The 15,443-nt window shown below is 43.8% G+C and overlaps 1 protein-coding gene and 1 pseudogene across 1 annotated transcript in view; one reads left to right on the top strand and one right to left on the bottom strand.

Annotated features, from left to right (window-relative positions):
• LOC115463582 overlaps positions 1–9,857 on the top strand; it is a 100,714-nt pseudogene extending 90,857 nt beyond the window's left edge.
• Positions 9,858–10,202: 345 nt separating this feature from the next.
• Positions 10,203–15,443, bottom strand: part of G6PD (glucose-6-phosphate dehydrogenase) — a 38,883-nt gene continuing 33,642 nt past the window's right edge. Inside the window, 4 exon segments of the mRNA XM_030194235.1 lie at positions 10,203–11,537; positions 12,471–12,531; positions 12,534–12,562; positions 13,255–13,331. Coding sequence (XP_030050095.1) covers positions 11,447–11,537; positions 12,471–12,531; positions 12,534–12,562; positions 13,255–13,331 — 258 coding nt within the window. The 3' untranslated portion in view covers positions 10,203–11,446.

The raw sequence follows: 15,443 nt of genomic DNA, 5'->3' as shown, positions 1-15,443 counted from the left end.
TGAACCTAAGAAATTATAAGAGTTTGTGGAAACAGATGAAGAATCCTCTGCAGCAACTTCCTTCAGTTACCACTGTACCGGCTGCAATAACCGATTAACCTTCCTCCCTCAGAAAATGTAAAGTGTAAGATTAACCATTTTGAGTTTTTCTTATTTTCTTTAAGATTGTTTTCCTGATCTTGGATCTTCCAATTGTGGACAATTATGTAAATATATATTGTTGAGATAAAATGTTTTCCTTTTTATATTAATTTCTGTATTTCCTTACATTTATGTGATAAATGTGAATGTAATTAAGTAAAATGATAAATAAAATAAAAATAAATAAATAAAAAAAACTTAGCTTTATAGGGCAGTGCAGGGCAGTAAAATCATCATCCCAGTGCCCTGCACTGTCCTATAAAGCTAAGCTCAACTTTAGGTTGCATGGATTTGTCACACTATTTTCACAGTTAAGGACGTTTCTGCATTACTAAATGTTGTTTTTTTGGAGTGGCTGGGGGTTTTTATATTTCAATGGTTTTTATTGATGATGTACCACGTCAAACAAAACCAATAAAGTCAAACATTTTGTAAACATTCAGTCATGTCATAATTGTACATATGCATCTAGTCTAACATCATCATTATTTTACATCCTTTCCTCCCCCTTCCCCCCCCCCCCAACCTCCCCTTTATTTTACTCCTTTACCTTTATCTACTTATTTCATGGTAATTATACTAGCAATATCTATTACAGGTCTTAACTAGTCCAAACTCCGGAGCAAATATCTGCTGGATGTCTCACTATCTAGGACGTATCCAATTTGTTAAGCACTGCACTTCTAGCCTTGTGTGGCTGGGGGTTTTTATGACCAATGATAGAAGCTAGCACTGTGACTTTGACGCTGCAAGCAGTTGTCACAGGTATCTGAGCTCTTTTCCCCACCACTTCTCTTTAGTGCCGAAGTACAGAGAATTATTTTCTTATTCTTTTTTGAACTGGGTTTGGACATTGCTGAGTGAGTTTCTGATTAGCATTGTTACTTTGGTATTTTCTCTGTGTCTGCATACATCTCTTACTGTGTCTCATTGCTTTATTGCAGGTTCCACAGACTGTATTTGCTTTGCCACTGTGGGTACCAATGATCCCATTACATCTGCTCTTCATATCATTGTAGGTAAGTCCTCCAGTCCTTCTGTAAATGCCTGTACAGCGCCTGTACACTGAATACTGTATAAAACTCATTTCTCATTTAACTGGGTCATACCATCTTCACAGCCACCCTGTTTTCAATCTTCTTTTCTGTAAGGATTTGAGAGGGGATCCACTCCCTTGGCACAGTAGTTTGACGACTTTAAAAGGCCCCTGCTGCTTTCTAAGGTGCTGAGTAGTTAGTGTCCCCAGCTGGGTAATGCTTGGTGTCCACGCTGAGAGGTCCCTGTGGTTGATATATAGTTTTGGTGTTTGCTGGTGCCAGCTGGAGTTCAGGTACATGTGCTTGACATAACTTATCTGCTCTCAGGTGACACTCAGCCCCTGGATGTTTGTGCTGTTTATCATGAGGGAACCCTACTAAAATACTCTGTTTCTCTGATTGGCTACGGATTCTATGGTGATGTTCTTGCTGACAGTGACCAGTACCGATGGATGGGCCCTTTTAGATACAATTATTCAGGTTTGGTATTTGTCATTTCCTCCTTGTGCTCTCAAGGCTTATGCTGTTCCATCCAGGGGCGCAGCCAGACCTCAGCCGGAGGGGGGTCCAGAGCCCGAGGTGAGGGGGCACATTTTAGCCCCCCCCCAGCGCTGCTGCCCCTCCCAGCGCTGCTGCCTCTCCCCTGTGACTGGCTGGCGGGGCTGGGGACTCTCACCAGCAAAGGTAACTGGTGGCGGGAGGGGGGGGGGCAAAAGTGGCGTGGAGGGTTGGCGGCGGGGGGGGGGGGAGTCGAAAATAGAGGGGGCCAGGGCTAAATCTGTGGGGGGCCCATGCCCCCATGGCCCCACCTACCTACGCCCCTGGTTCCATCCCTGCACTGGTTCCCTTGTAATGTGTTTTTTTTCCTTCCTCTCTGCAGGCTTTAAAATGGTTCTGTGTAACAGGAGCTATGAGGGGACCGTGGAATTTCAGCTAGCAGAGAATCTGCAGTCCAGTCCCAGGGACGAGACACGCTGCAGGACAGGGTACAACTGCCGCCTTCACTCTATAGGTTTGCCTTACCCTACAGGCATATTTCAGAAATGGCTGCATGGCTAGCTTGTAGAGTCTTTAGTCTGCAACCTCGGTGTGTTAATATTTATATCACCTCAGAACCATAGCTAGGCAACTGAGATTACAAATTTTGGAAAGGGCCAAAAGATACTGTCACTGGCAAACAGGATGCTAGGAATTATTAGGAAAGGAATGCCTGTACTGCTCCATGGTGTGACCTCACGTTTAGTTCTGGTTGCATTATCTCAAAAAAGGTATAGCAGAATTGGAAAAGGTTCAATGAAGAGCGACCAAAACGATAAAGGGAATGGAACTCCTCCCATAATAGGAAAGGCTAAAGAATTTAGGGCTCTTCAGCTTGGAAAAGAGAAGGCTGAGGGGAGATATGATCAAGGTCTGAAAAATCCAAAGTGGTGTAGAATGGGTAAAAGTGAATAAATTTTTCATTCTTTCAACTAGTACAAAGACCAAGGGGACACTAAATGAAGTTACATGGAAATACTTTTAAGGCAAATAGGAGGAAATATTTTTTCACTCAAAGAACAATTACGCTCTGGAACTCATTACCGGAGGATTTGGTAACAGCAGTTAGTGTATCTGAGTTTAAAAAAGGTTTGGACAAGTTCCTGGAGGAAAAGTCCATAGTTCGTTATTGAGATGGACATGGGGAATCCACTGCTTGCCCTGGGATTGGTAGCATGGAATATTGCTAGTAGTTGGGTTTCTGACAAAGAATACAGGAGTGAACAACGTGGTAACAATGTAACAATAAATACTTTATATGCATTAAGTCACAATAACCTTTACATATCAGCCTTATCACCTTTAGACTGATTTATATGTAATTTTGCAGACAAAGAGGCATCATATATTACTATGAAATAGGCTATTGGATCTCCTATAGCGCACAACTATTCCAGATCCAATAACCTCAAATGTCTTTTTAAAAAATTTTTGTTTATAAGTCTTTATTAAGTATTGAGAAATACAACATATAGGAAGATACACAGTACAGGTACTCATTACCGTTCCAAACAAACTTCCCAGTTGCAAGCTACATTATACAACAACAAAATAGCCTCAATACAGGAGATTGGCAAGCAAATGTATACTTCCATTGTTTATCAAGAAACAATAATATATTACTACTACTACTACTATTTAGCATTTCTATAGCGCTACAAGGCGTACACAGCGCTGCACAAACATAGAAGAAAGACAGTCCCTGCTCAAAGAGCTTACAATCTAATAGACAAAAATAAAGTAAGCAAATCAAATCAATTAATGTATAAACTTATATAAATATATAAACCCCGCCCCCTTTAGCCTCCCCAAACAGTTGGGCCACTGACCGCCTATGGTAGTATGAGTAAAGCGCCCTGGCGGAAGACGAGACGGGCAGCAGAGTTTTGAACCGACTGGAGAGGGGAGAGGTGACTAAGTGGGAGGCCAGCAAGAAGCAGATTGCAGTAGTCCAAACGAGAGGTGACAAGGGTGTGGATGAGGGTTTTGGTAGAGTGCTCAGAAAGAAAGGGGCGGATTTTACGGTTGTTGTAAAGAAAGAAACGACAGGTCTTGGCGATCTGCTGGATATGAGCAGAGAAGGAGAGAGAAGAGTCAAAGATAACCCCAAGGTTTCAAGCTGAGGAGACAGGGAGAATGAGAGAGCCATCAACAGAATAGAAAACGGGGGGAGCGGGTTTGGGGGGGGAAAATGAGAAGCTCGTTTTTGGTCATATTTAATTTCAGGTGGCGTTGAGACATCCAGACAGCAATATCAGACAAGCACGCTGAAACTTTGGTTTGGATGCAAGGTGAGATATCAGGGGGTAGAAAGATAGATTTGGGAGTCATCAGCATAGAGATGATAGGAAAAGTCATGGGATGAGATTAATGAACCAAGGGAAGAAGTGTAGATAGAAAAGAGGAGGGGACCAAGAACAGAACCCTGAGGTACACCGACAGGCAGAGGGATAGAAGTAGAAGAGGATCCACCAGAGTGAACACTAAAGGTGCGGAGGGAGAGGTAGGAAGAGAACCAGGAAAGGACAGAGCCCTGGAATCCAAGTGAGGACAGGGTATCGAGGAGTATGCTGTGATTGACAGTGTCAAAAGCAGCGGAAAGATCAAGAAGAATGAGCATGAAATATTGACCTCCGTTCTTTCTAGCCGCCAACATGACACTACTTGTCGTGCTCTGGTCTCTCAGGCTGGATGCAGGTAAACAAATTACAGGGTGAATGATGGCGATTTCAGCTTATAAAAGTAGGAATGGGTCGGAGCTACGATCTCAATCAGCCATCCAGTACTGTGATGTCACTTCCTCCTCAAATGTCTTTTTTTTAAAGCCGTGCTACCGATTCCCACGTGGCAAATGAGAGGAAGTCCATAAGAATTGAATGGGCTTCCTCTCATTTGCTGCACCAAGAACTGGAGCACGGCTTTGTAAAAGAGGCCCTTAGAACCACAAGTTTTTGGAAAACAACACAGGAACCATTTCAGCTATCTGATAATGCAAATCACAGCACCTCGCTGTGTTCTGCATTATCAGATAAGTGAAGCGGTCACAGTATTGTTTTCCAAAAACTTTGTGGTTCTACGTACTTTAATTTAAAAATGGCATTTGAAGCAGATGATTAATACCCATTAAAGCTTCAGATCTGAAATAGGTCTGCGCTGTAGCAGTGGCGTAGTTATGCGGGGCCATGGGGGCCTGGACCCCCCCCCCCCAAATTGGCTCTGGGGCCCCTGGTTTGGCTGGTAGGGGTCCCCAACCCCCACCAGTTGAAGCGTTTGTCCCACGCTGGTCTCGCTGCATTGCCTCCCCTGCTCTTCTCAGTTGCACCGTACATGCTTGTTTTAGTGAAATTGAGAACAGAGCAGGGCAGACAATGAGAGACCAGCACGGGACAAACACTTCAGCTGGTGGGGGTTGGGACCCCCGCTAACCAAGGTACCATCATGCAGTGGTGGCGGGGAGGCGGGCCAAAATGTGTCCCCCAACTTTGGGATCTAGCCCCCCCGCCCAATCGAAGTCTGGTTACGCCCCTGCACTGTAGGAGATCCAATAGCCTATTTCACAGTAATATATGATGCCTTGTTGTCTCCAAAGTTACATATAAATCAGTCTAAAGTTGATAAGGTTGGTATGTAAAGGTTTTTGTGACTTATGCACATAAAGTGTTTTATTGTTATGTTGTTGCCACTTGCTCACTCCTGTATCCTGTACCATTATTTTGTTGTGGAGTGATTTTTCCCCTTGATTCATTTTATATACTAATTGGATTTCTGCCAGGTACTTGTGACCTGGATTGGCTATTTCTGTAAGCAGGATACTGGACTAGATGGACCATGGGTCTGACCCAGTATTTTTATTTTTTGTTACAGTTGTACCCCGCGCTTTCCCACTCATGACATGCTCAATGCGGCTTACATGGGGCAATGGAGGGTTAAGTGACTTGCCCAGAGTCACAAGGAGCTGCCTGTGCCTGAAGTGGGAATCAAACTCGGTTCCCCAGGACCAAAGTCCACCACCCTAACCACTAGGCCACTTGTATGGCTATTGACTTCAGAAAGATTTCCTGACTTCAGAAAGTAACTGGAGTTCTGTAAAGGAAATAACTGGGAAAGAGAGAAGTTTTTGATCTCTCTCTGCTCCTGTTCCCTCTCAGTTCTTATTAGGTATAAAGCAGAGCTCACTAGGGCTCTCTCCTCTGTCTTTTCTCTGTGCAACAGAGCACCGAGCTCAGCTTGGGGTCTACTTGCCCCCCCCCCCCCTTTCTCTGTCTGGGGCACTGCTCTCTGTCCTGGGGCATCTCTGCCCTCTCTCCCTGCAAGCAGAGCACACTGGGCTCTGCATGCACTACTTCTTTCTCTCTCTTCCTTAAACACACACAGATAGAGGCATATACCAGCTACCTGTACTAAATGCTGTGAGCCAATGCATATATGCAAATATAATATACTTTATAAATCCAAATTTCAGAAAGAAAAAATTTCAGAAGCCGCATTGAGCCTGCCATGAGTGGGAAAGCGCGGGGTACAAATGTAATAAAAATAAATAAAATAAAATTCTTATGTTCTTGTCACTGTTAATGTAATTGTGTGCTATACTTGGTGCACAGAGGAAAAAGGACTGGCTATAGAAAGAAGCCATAATATTCTGTAGGCCATAGCGATGTGCATTGTTAGCGTGCAGTTGGTTCGTTTAGGCACATTAAAAATTTTGGTATGTACAAACTCACTTGTATGTGAGCAGTCCTATGAATTAACGTGTACTAAATCAATTTGCATGTGTTAGTTTTAAAGGGTATGCAAAAAAGTTATTAAATGTGTGAAAAAAACTGACAAAACACCCCAAAACTGGGGAAATTTCAGAAGAACACAAACCAAAAGTGTGTTGGCCATGCACATCTTCAGGAGGCAACAGGCAAGTGGTTGTGGAGGCAGCAGTAAAAGCATTTACTTGTTCCTTATGTGTTTAGATGTCTCGTCTGCTCTGAATCATCAGAAAGACTTAAAGAAGAAAGTGAAGAGTTGAAGGATAAAATCTGGAACATGAAGACGGTAAAATACCTTTTACAGTCCCTTTTCTCTCACACTCACATTACTGCCCTCCCAGATCTCAGGTCTGTGCTTGGCCACTCAAGTTTCTGACTTTTTTTTTTCATGAGTGTGGGTGAAAGGTTCCTAAATCTCAAATCCTGATTGTACTGTCTTTACATTACTGCAGACAGCAAGTGGCATGTTGTGGAAGGCTCCTTCGTGGCTGTTAACGTAACCTGCATGTGTAGTGCATGCCCCAAGAGCCCAGATGGGCTGTCACCCACTGCACACCTGGCGATGGGACCGCCGACCTGATTCTGGTGAAAAAATGCTCTGTGCTGCAGTTCCTCAGACACTTGATTAGACACACCAACCAGAAGATCAGGTAGGAGGCTGAGGGCCAACACCCCCAACCATACACATTTCAGCACCTTGTAAAGTCCTTCACATCCTGGTACCTATTTCACATTTTGCTCTCTGAAATATACAGTTCTTTCAGTGTGAACGAACAATTATAGAAATACTCTAAACGTAATTAAGAATACAAAAGTTTTAATTGCACAAGTCTTCACACTGTAAGCTAAATTGGCTCCGTTTCCAAAAAAATTGCCTTGACAAGGACAGGTCCATAACAAGTTAAATAGAGCCCACTTTGTTTTCCAGTCACAGTAGTTAAACTGATCCAAATGTCTGTGGTAAAAAAATTGAACTGTTTCTATTGTATGAGGTGAATCTGAAGCAAAAGTCTAAACAGGCTGAACAGGGAGCTGCAGAAAGAACTTCAGAATAAAACTATTCAAAGTACAGAGTGGGGAAGCTAAAAGAACATTTCAATCTGTTTGAAATCTCTTGGCTTCGTCTGGGTTGTACTGATGCTGGGGTGACCGTGATTCTTAATTATAAAAGTCTTGGGGGTAGGGAGGGTTATTAGGTTTCTAGGAGTATAAAAGTTAATTGGGGTGGCACATGGCTGAGGTTTCACCTAGAGCACCTACTACTCTTCCACTGGCCCCTGCATAGCCCCCTCAACAGAGATTTGAGGCCAAGCCTCTGTACCTAACCCTTTTTAAAACACAACCATTTCAACCTTGGTATGCTCCCTGGCCAAGTTTTGCTGGGGTCTAACCTACATGATAAAATATCTAAGCTGCAAAGCACCTGATGATCTAGCAAGGACTCTCATTGCTCTGTTGAGATAAAAATCCCTTGAAGAACAGGAACACAATATCTTAAAGATCCTGTCAGTCTCCTGAATTCAAGTTCAGAAAATGGAAGTGTCACACAATGTCTAGCCACCCGCCTGGGGCTACCCTATGGCCACTTAGGTCTATCCCCAGCACAGCTCAGGTCTGCTTGCACCTGCCGCTTGTGCTCTATACTAGAACCCTCCTCCCACCTACTGGGTACCAACCACCTCTGGGTGAGTCTTCCACTCTCAAAGTATGCCCCAGTGATTTCTAGGTTACTGGGGCCACACTCCCAGTGGTCCCACAGTTCCTGGAAAGCACTCACAGACCCAACACACAAACCACCAGGATTCTTAATCAGTCCAGATAAGCAGAGGCATTAAACTAAAAATGTTCATTGCCCTGAAACATATTGAACAGTGAACCATAAAAACAGATGAACAAAACAGCACATAATAACAGGTAACTGAATATGGATCGATTATATAAACTGTCTAAACATTTGTTCACTACCTGATAGTGCTGGAAAGTAGAGGAAATATAGCTGCTCACACTTTACAGAATATAAACTGCTCACAGGGTCGCAGGAAAGAGGTCTTTCTCTCTCTAGTTCCCAGTTGAGACTGGAGAAAAATCCAGTATTTCCTAAATGAATTTGTGCTCCTGGGCAAATCAGAGCCGAGAACAAACAAGTTTTTAAAAATAGCTGGTCACATCACTGCATCTAATCCCTCTGCCAGGTTTCCAGGAAGATTTGATACATGGTACTAACCCTCTTCCTGGTTTCCTGTTCTTCAGATGGTGTCCCGTGTCCAACTCAATGCTTTTCTGGCCCCAGGCAGGGTCTCTGGTAGATCTGGGCTCACTGTACTGTATCAGCACCTATCCTTACCAATCCCTTTTCTTCCATCCTGCAGTTTGATCTTCCCTTTGTAGAGGTGTATCGTGTCAAGGCTGTGAGATTCACAGCAAGAAAACCGAAGATGATGATGAAAATTCTACTCCAATCAAGAAAGGATTCTTTGGGAGGCTATGCAGTAGCCAGCCTCCTTGCAGCTGCTGGAACTGCGATGGCGAGACCCTGCACCACTCTAGTATTAGCATAAAGTATGTTGCACCCTGACTCCTTTACATATGGTTTCTCAACTAGTTGCCTTTACTCCTTCAGCTGAAGGCTGTGCTGCATGACTGCTTTTGTTTCCTAAAAACTCTCATTCCTTTCTAGGGTTCACTGCCAGCTTATTAATCTTTTTGCCCGAGGAATTGAAGGTTGATAACGGTCGTCACTGTTCAACTGCTAGCACCAGCTTCCTCCTCGAGCACAACAGATAAAACAGAGCACCTTAATCTTTCTGTGGATGATGGCAGCTGGGCCCTGCGGCTTTACAGAGGATAATTCTGAAGGGAAAATGATTTCTGGGGCCGGTTTCTGTACTAAACTGCTGGAAGAAACACCTACTATTTATTATATATACCAAGTTCTGGAAAAAGTATGTGGAGCCCATAATCAGCAGCACCGCTGTTTAAATTTAGTGTTAGGCTGGTTCAACACTATATATATATATTTTGTATAAAAATACACGAGCTCAAGAGGTTACACATATCTGTTTACCTGTGAAACTTCCTCTGAAGATGAAGGCACCTGTATTTATCTTTTTTTGTTGTTTTTTTTATCCTCTTCCCAAAAGTAAGATTGAAAGGAGGGGAAAGCCAGTCTTGCTCCTGTGGAGCAATTGCATATTCACTAATGGAAAATGGTAGGTGTAACGAACACATGGTAGGACACTGCAGCTGCTCCATAATTGAAGATTTGTTGCACTGTGCTAGACCTTACATCAAGCTTGCCTAGCACAGGATTGGGTTAGTGCTAGTACTGGGGGAAAAGATAAGAGGTTGTGGCTTGCCAGGAATTACAAGTCCTTTCCAGATCATCACAGCAGGTATAATAAAGAAGAAAAACTAGCAACTGTGTATGGATCTTTTTTTGTCTCTGAAAAGAACCAGGGCTGGAGGTGGAACTGGAAAGAGCTGCAGAAAGCCATGAAAGCACACATGAACATGGTTCCAGCATACTGCCCAGTGGAGGAGGGTAGGGAGGAGAGAGAGCGAGCAGAAATTAGGTCGTATCTGTTAATTTTCTTCACATCATTCCTGATGTGTGGGTATATAACCTTCTGCTGGGAATGGTCTGGAGACATAAGGAATTATTGCCAACACCAGGAAAAGGTCATGCCACCTAAAATGTACAACATACACCCAAAGAAAAAAACACAACCCACACACTTCAACTACAAACTATTTATTAACAAAAGTTCAGAAAATAATATCAAGCTATATAAAATAATAATGCTGGAATGTTTTAACAGTTAAGCCTCTTTAAATAAAAAAATAAAAATAAGGGATCAGGACTTCTCTACCTTCACCCTCTATGCCAGTGCCTGCAGAAGCAATGCTTAAAAGCCCTGCTTTGTATCTTTTTATGGTCCTGAAATTAAAATTAAGGTATCATCAGTCCCACTCTGAGGAAGCAGCGTAGCCAGACCTCTGTGGTGGTTTTGGGGGGGGGGGGGGGGGGGGCACATTTTACCCACCTCCCCCAGTCACCACCCCTCTCCCGCAAGGTACCTTAGCTGGTGGGAGTCCCCAATCCCTGCCAGCTGAAGCATTTATCTGTCCAGTGCTGGTCTCGCCCTTGTTTCCTCTCCTGTTTTCAGCACACTGTGCACTACACGCTCTTTTTAATGACACCGAGCATGCGCGAGCATGCTCAGTTTCATTAAAAGGATAGCATGCACGGCGCAACTGGAAACAGAAGAGGCAAGTGCGGGACAGACAAATGCTTCAGCTGGTGGGGGTCAGGGATCCCAGAGCCAATTTGGGGGGGACCAGGCCCCCGTAGCCCCCCCCCCCCCCACAGCTACACCACTGCGCGGAGGCCTTTCAAACCTCATCTATCAGGAACCATGGAAGAAGAAAGATGCTCTTGACAGCTTCAAAGATGGCAGGAAGAGGGTAGGATTTCATGCACCTAAAAAAAGGGTGCACGCTGACATCTCTGTGCTCCTGGTGGGCTAGACCCATAAACTATAATATAGACTGGAGATAGTGAGCCCATTCAGGAGCCAGAAATCAAATGCAGAGAGAGGAATCACACACCTGTACCAAAACTGCATCTGCTACTGCAATGCAAGAACCTCCAATTTAGAAAAAAAATGAAATATATATATATACACACACACCTATATATATATATATTTTGTGTATACCCATCACTGCTCCACTGTCACTCTCGGCCCTCTCCCGTGGAATGGTTTTCCAGCTATTAAGCACCTATTGCTCATGAACCTGCCCTTTTTAACACAGCAGAAACTTCACAGAAGTACAAGAAGCTAACAGCACTCCCTACAAAAGGAAGAACAGCCAAACCCCTAAATTAGCAGCAGAAATGGAAGGAAAAGAAAATGTTGCGACTTCAGCTCTGTTCTGACAGGAGGCCACCTAGCTTGTACTGCCCAGTGCAATTTAGAGTTTGTGGGGGTTCACCCACTTATAGGTCCCTTCATAGCGGAATCCAACAGCTTTCACGAGCTCATCGGCCTCTGCTGGACCACGACTAGGAAAAAAACAAAATGATCCTCATTACTGCATTATCACTAAAGTGCTCAAATAAGATGTATCTAAGCACCTTTTCCCTTACATCCCAATTGTGATGTGCTCCATTCTCTTGGACACTGGTGGATCTGTACTTCCTAATGGTACATCAAACATATAAACGGCAAGTGACCGACTCACCTGCAAATGCGCAGTAAAGACTTCCCTCTCTGTCACGCCCTCGCGTCAAGACGTCATGATGTCAGAGGGCGGAACAGAGAGGGAAACGGAGTCGGACTGTCGGATGCTGCCAACCAACATTGCGCAAACCAACGTCCACCCCCCCCCCCCCCCCATCCTCGCTCCCGCCCCCTCTGTATCGGGCCCCCTGCACTGACCTGACAGCGCCTCTCACCTCTGTGTGGAAGCGCTGCAGGCAGCAGCAGAGTGATCTGCTGCTGCCTGTAGCGCTTTCACACGGAGGTGAGAGGCGCTGTCAGGTCAGTGCAGGGGGCCTAGCATGGAGGGGGGAGGGTAGCGGGGGCGAGGAGGTAGCTGGACATGGGGTGAGAGCAGGGCAGAGAAGAGGGTTGCTGGACATGGGGGGAGGAGGGTTGCTGGATAGGGGGGGGGGAGGATCGGTGGACGGGGTGAGGCCAGGAGAGAGAGGAGGGCTGCAATACTCGCCCGTTTTTACCGGCTTAAGGGCTAGTAAGTATAAGTATTGCCATACTGGGAAAGACCAAAGGTCCATCAAGCCCAGCATCCTGTTTCCAACAGTGGCCAGTCCAGGTCACAAATACCTGGCAAGATCCCAAAAAAGTTCAAAACATTTTATACTGCTTATCCCAGAAATAGTGGATTTTCCCCTAGTCCATTTAAATAATGGTCTATGGACTTTTCCTTTAGGAAGCTGTCCATGTACTTTGCATTGGTGTTGCTGCAGGGATCTTACCTGCCATAGAGATAAGGAATGGGCTTTATTTTATCAGACTCAATCTTGTGAAGAAGTGGGTGAAGATCCTCCAGGCTTCCCTGAGCTCATCACTAGAGAGGAGAAAAAAAGAAATCACAGCTCATTATTACTCCCAAAGTCAAAAGGTTGTAACGCTGTGCAGACAGAACACCCATCCCAGACTTCATTCGTTTGTCGGCCTTTAAAGTTGTTACAAAAGCATCCTCGGGTGGCAGTTCTCTAAAACAATGTTTATCAATCTTTTTTGGTGTCTGTGATTCCATGATCATAGCCAATTCAAATTGTGCGACTTCCTGAGGATGCAGAATATACTATGGACCTATGGAGAGCTCATCCAGGCTGTGACCCCAGTTTGGAAAGCTCTGCACTAGAGAGCATCTAGGATGAGATACTTTTTAATATATTTTACTGGACCTGAAAACTACAGTTATATACAACTGCTCCCCTCTCCCAAAGCAGCTCTGGAAAAAAAAATTACAGCATACCACGAGGTCTATGAATGCAACGTTTTTCCCCATAGACACAAAATATGTAAAACCCTCAGCACTTATATGAACCCTGACTCCAGGCAGGATCAGTGTGCTCAACATCCCAACCCAATTTGCAAATAATCAGCCCAAAAAGAATCCATATGTAAATGCTAGATTTTGGAAATTAGTAATAAATAAATAAACAAAATAACCCCCTAAAAGGCTGACATACTAATACTCATGTCAGGTTAGATGCATGCCAATATAGCCCCCATGTGCACAGTGTTACTCACCTACGTACAAAGTGCATCTGACTGCCACAGAACACATCTAGAATAAGACGCTCGTAGGCATCTGGAAGTTTCACGTCCTACAGAAGAATCCAGAAGGCAGAGGGTGACCTCTAGGTATCCATCCCAAAAATTCTTAGGGCAGTTTTTCCAAGAAACTTTCACTACCTTACTATAACACCTACTAATGTTTTTTATTTATTTTATTTATTTAGTTGCATTTGTATCCCACATTTTCCCACCTATTTGCGGGCTCAGTGTGGCTTACAATACATTGTAAATAATGGAAATACAGTTTGTTACATTACGATTATGGTTACATTGTGAATAGTTAAGGAAGACAGAGTTATATCGGTCACTTTTGGGGCGTAGAAACTATAGGATATGTCGTTGGGGAATTACTACGGTGGTCGAATAGTAGCAAGAGAGTGATGGGTAGAGAGTTTTTATCTGTGGGTAGATTGTTGAGTGGAAGAGAGTACGGGGAAGTGGAGTACGTGAGGTAATGTCTTGAGGCATTATTATGATGTATATGGGATTTATATGTTTTAATCCTTGCGGTATGTTTTTTCAAAGAGATAGGTCTTTAATCGTTTGCAGAAGTCTGTCAACTCATAGACCGCTCTCAGGCCGCGTGGCAGTGCGTTCCAAAGTTGCGTGCTCTTGTAGGTGAAGGTTGATGTATGTAGTGCTTTATACTTTATGCCTTTGCATTTTGGGAAGTGGAGGTTGAGGAAGGTTCTGGATGATTTTTTGGCATTTCTGGGTGGCAAGTCTACCAAGTCAGACATATATGCAGGGGCTTCACCGTGAATGATTTTGTGCACTAACGTGCATACTTTAAAGGTGACACGTTCCCTGAGTGGGAGCCAGTGTAGTTTCTCACGTAATGGTGCTGTGCTTTCGTATTTTGGTTTTCCGAAGATGAGTCTGGCTGCTGTATTCTGGGCTGTCTGAAGTTTTCTCTTTATTTGTTCTTTGCAGCCTGCGTATAATGAGTTGCAGTAATCCAGATGGCTTAGTACGAGTGATTGTACTAGGTTGCGGAAGACAGATCTTGGAAAGAATGGTTTTATTCTTTTCAGCTTCCACATGCAGAAGAACATCTTTTTTGTTGTGTTGTTCGCGTGAGTCTCAAGTGTAAGGTGGCGGTCGATTGTGACTCCAAGGATTTTTAAATTTTCAGAAATTGGCAAGTTTAGTTTAGGTGTGTTGATGGCGGTAAATTTTGTTGTGTTGTATTGGGAAGTTAGTATGAGGCATTGAGTTTTTTCTGCGTTCAATTTCAGTCGGAATGCATCTGCCCAAGTGTTCATGATATGTAGACTTTGGTTGATTTCGTTGGAGATTTCGTTGATGTTATGTTTAAAAGGAATATATATCGTTACATCATCGGCATATATGTAAGGGTTAAGGTTATGGTTTGATAGAAGTTTTGCTAGTGGGGTCATCAGTAGGTTGAAAATTGTTGGTGAAAGGGGAGATCCTTGCGGTACTCCGCACTCAGGTGTCCATTCAGCAGATGTGGTTGAATTTGATGTGACTTGGTATGAACGTGAGGTTAAGAACCCCTTGAACCAATTTAGGACATTGCCTCCGATGCCGAAATATTCAAGAATGTGTAATAGAATTCCGTGGTCAACCATGTCAAAGGCACTTGACATGTCAAATTGTAGGAGGAGTATATTAGAGCCTGTTGCGATCTGTTGCTTAAATTTGGTCAGCAGGGTAGTTAGTACTGTCTCTGTGCTGTGATTCGAACGGAATCCTGATTGGGCGTCATGCAGTATTGAGAACTTGTCGAGATAACTTGTGAGTTGTTTGGTTACCACTCCTTCTGTTATTTTGGTTATTAGTGGTATGGATGCAACTGGTCTGTAGTTAGTTATTTCACTAGCGTTTTTCTTTGTATCTTTGGGTATTGGGGTGAGTAAGATTTTTCCTTTTTCCTTTGGGGAAAAGTCCGTTTTGTAGCATGAAATTCAGGTGGTTCGTTAAGTCTAGTATGAATTGTTGAGGAGCTGATTTCATGAGGTTGCTTGGGCAGATGTCTAGTTTGCATTGGGATTTGGCGAATCTATTAAGCGTTTTAAGGATGAGGTCTTCTGACAGTGCTTCGAATTCGGTCCAGATCCTGTCTGCTGGGTATGTTCCGTCTTCAGGGTCTAGGTAGTTCAGGAATGTGGTGTATT

This window comes from Microcaecilia unicolor, chromosome 2 (assembly GCF_901765095.1).
Source record: "Microcaecilia unicolor chromosome 2, aMicUni1.1, whole genome shotgun sequence".
NCBI lineage: Eukaryota > Metazoa > Chordata > Amphibia > Gymnophiona > Siphonopidae > Microcaecilia > Microcaecilia unicolor.
The sequence above is the reverse complement of the archived record's forward strand: the minus strand, read 5'-3'. Positions and strand labels throughout refer to the sequence as shown.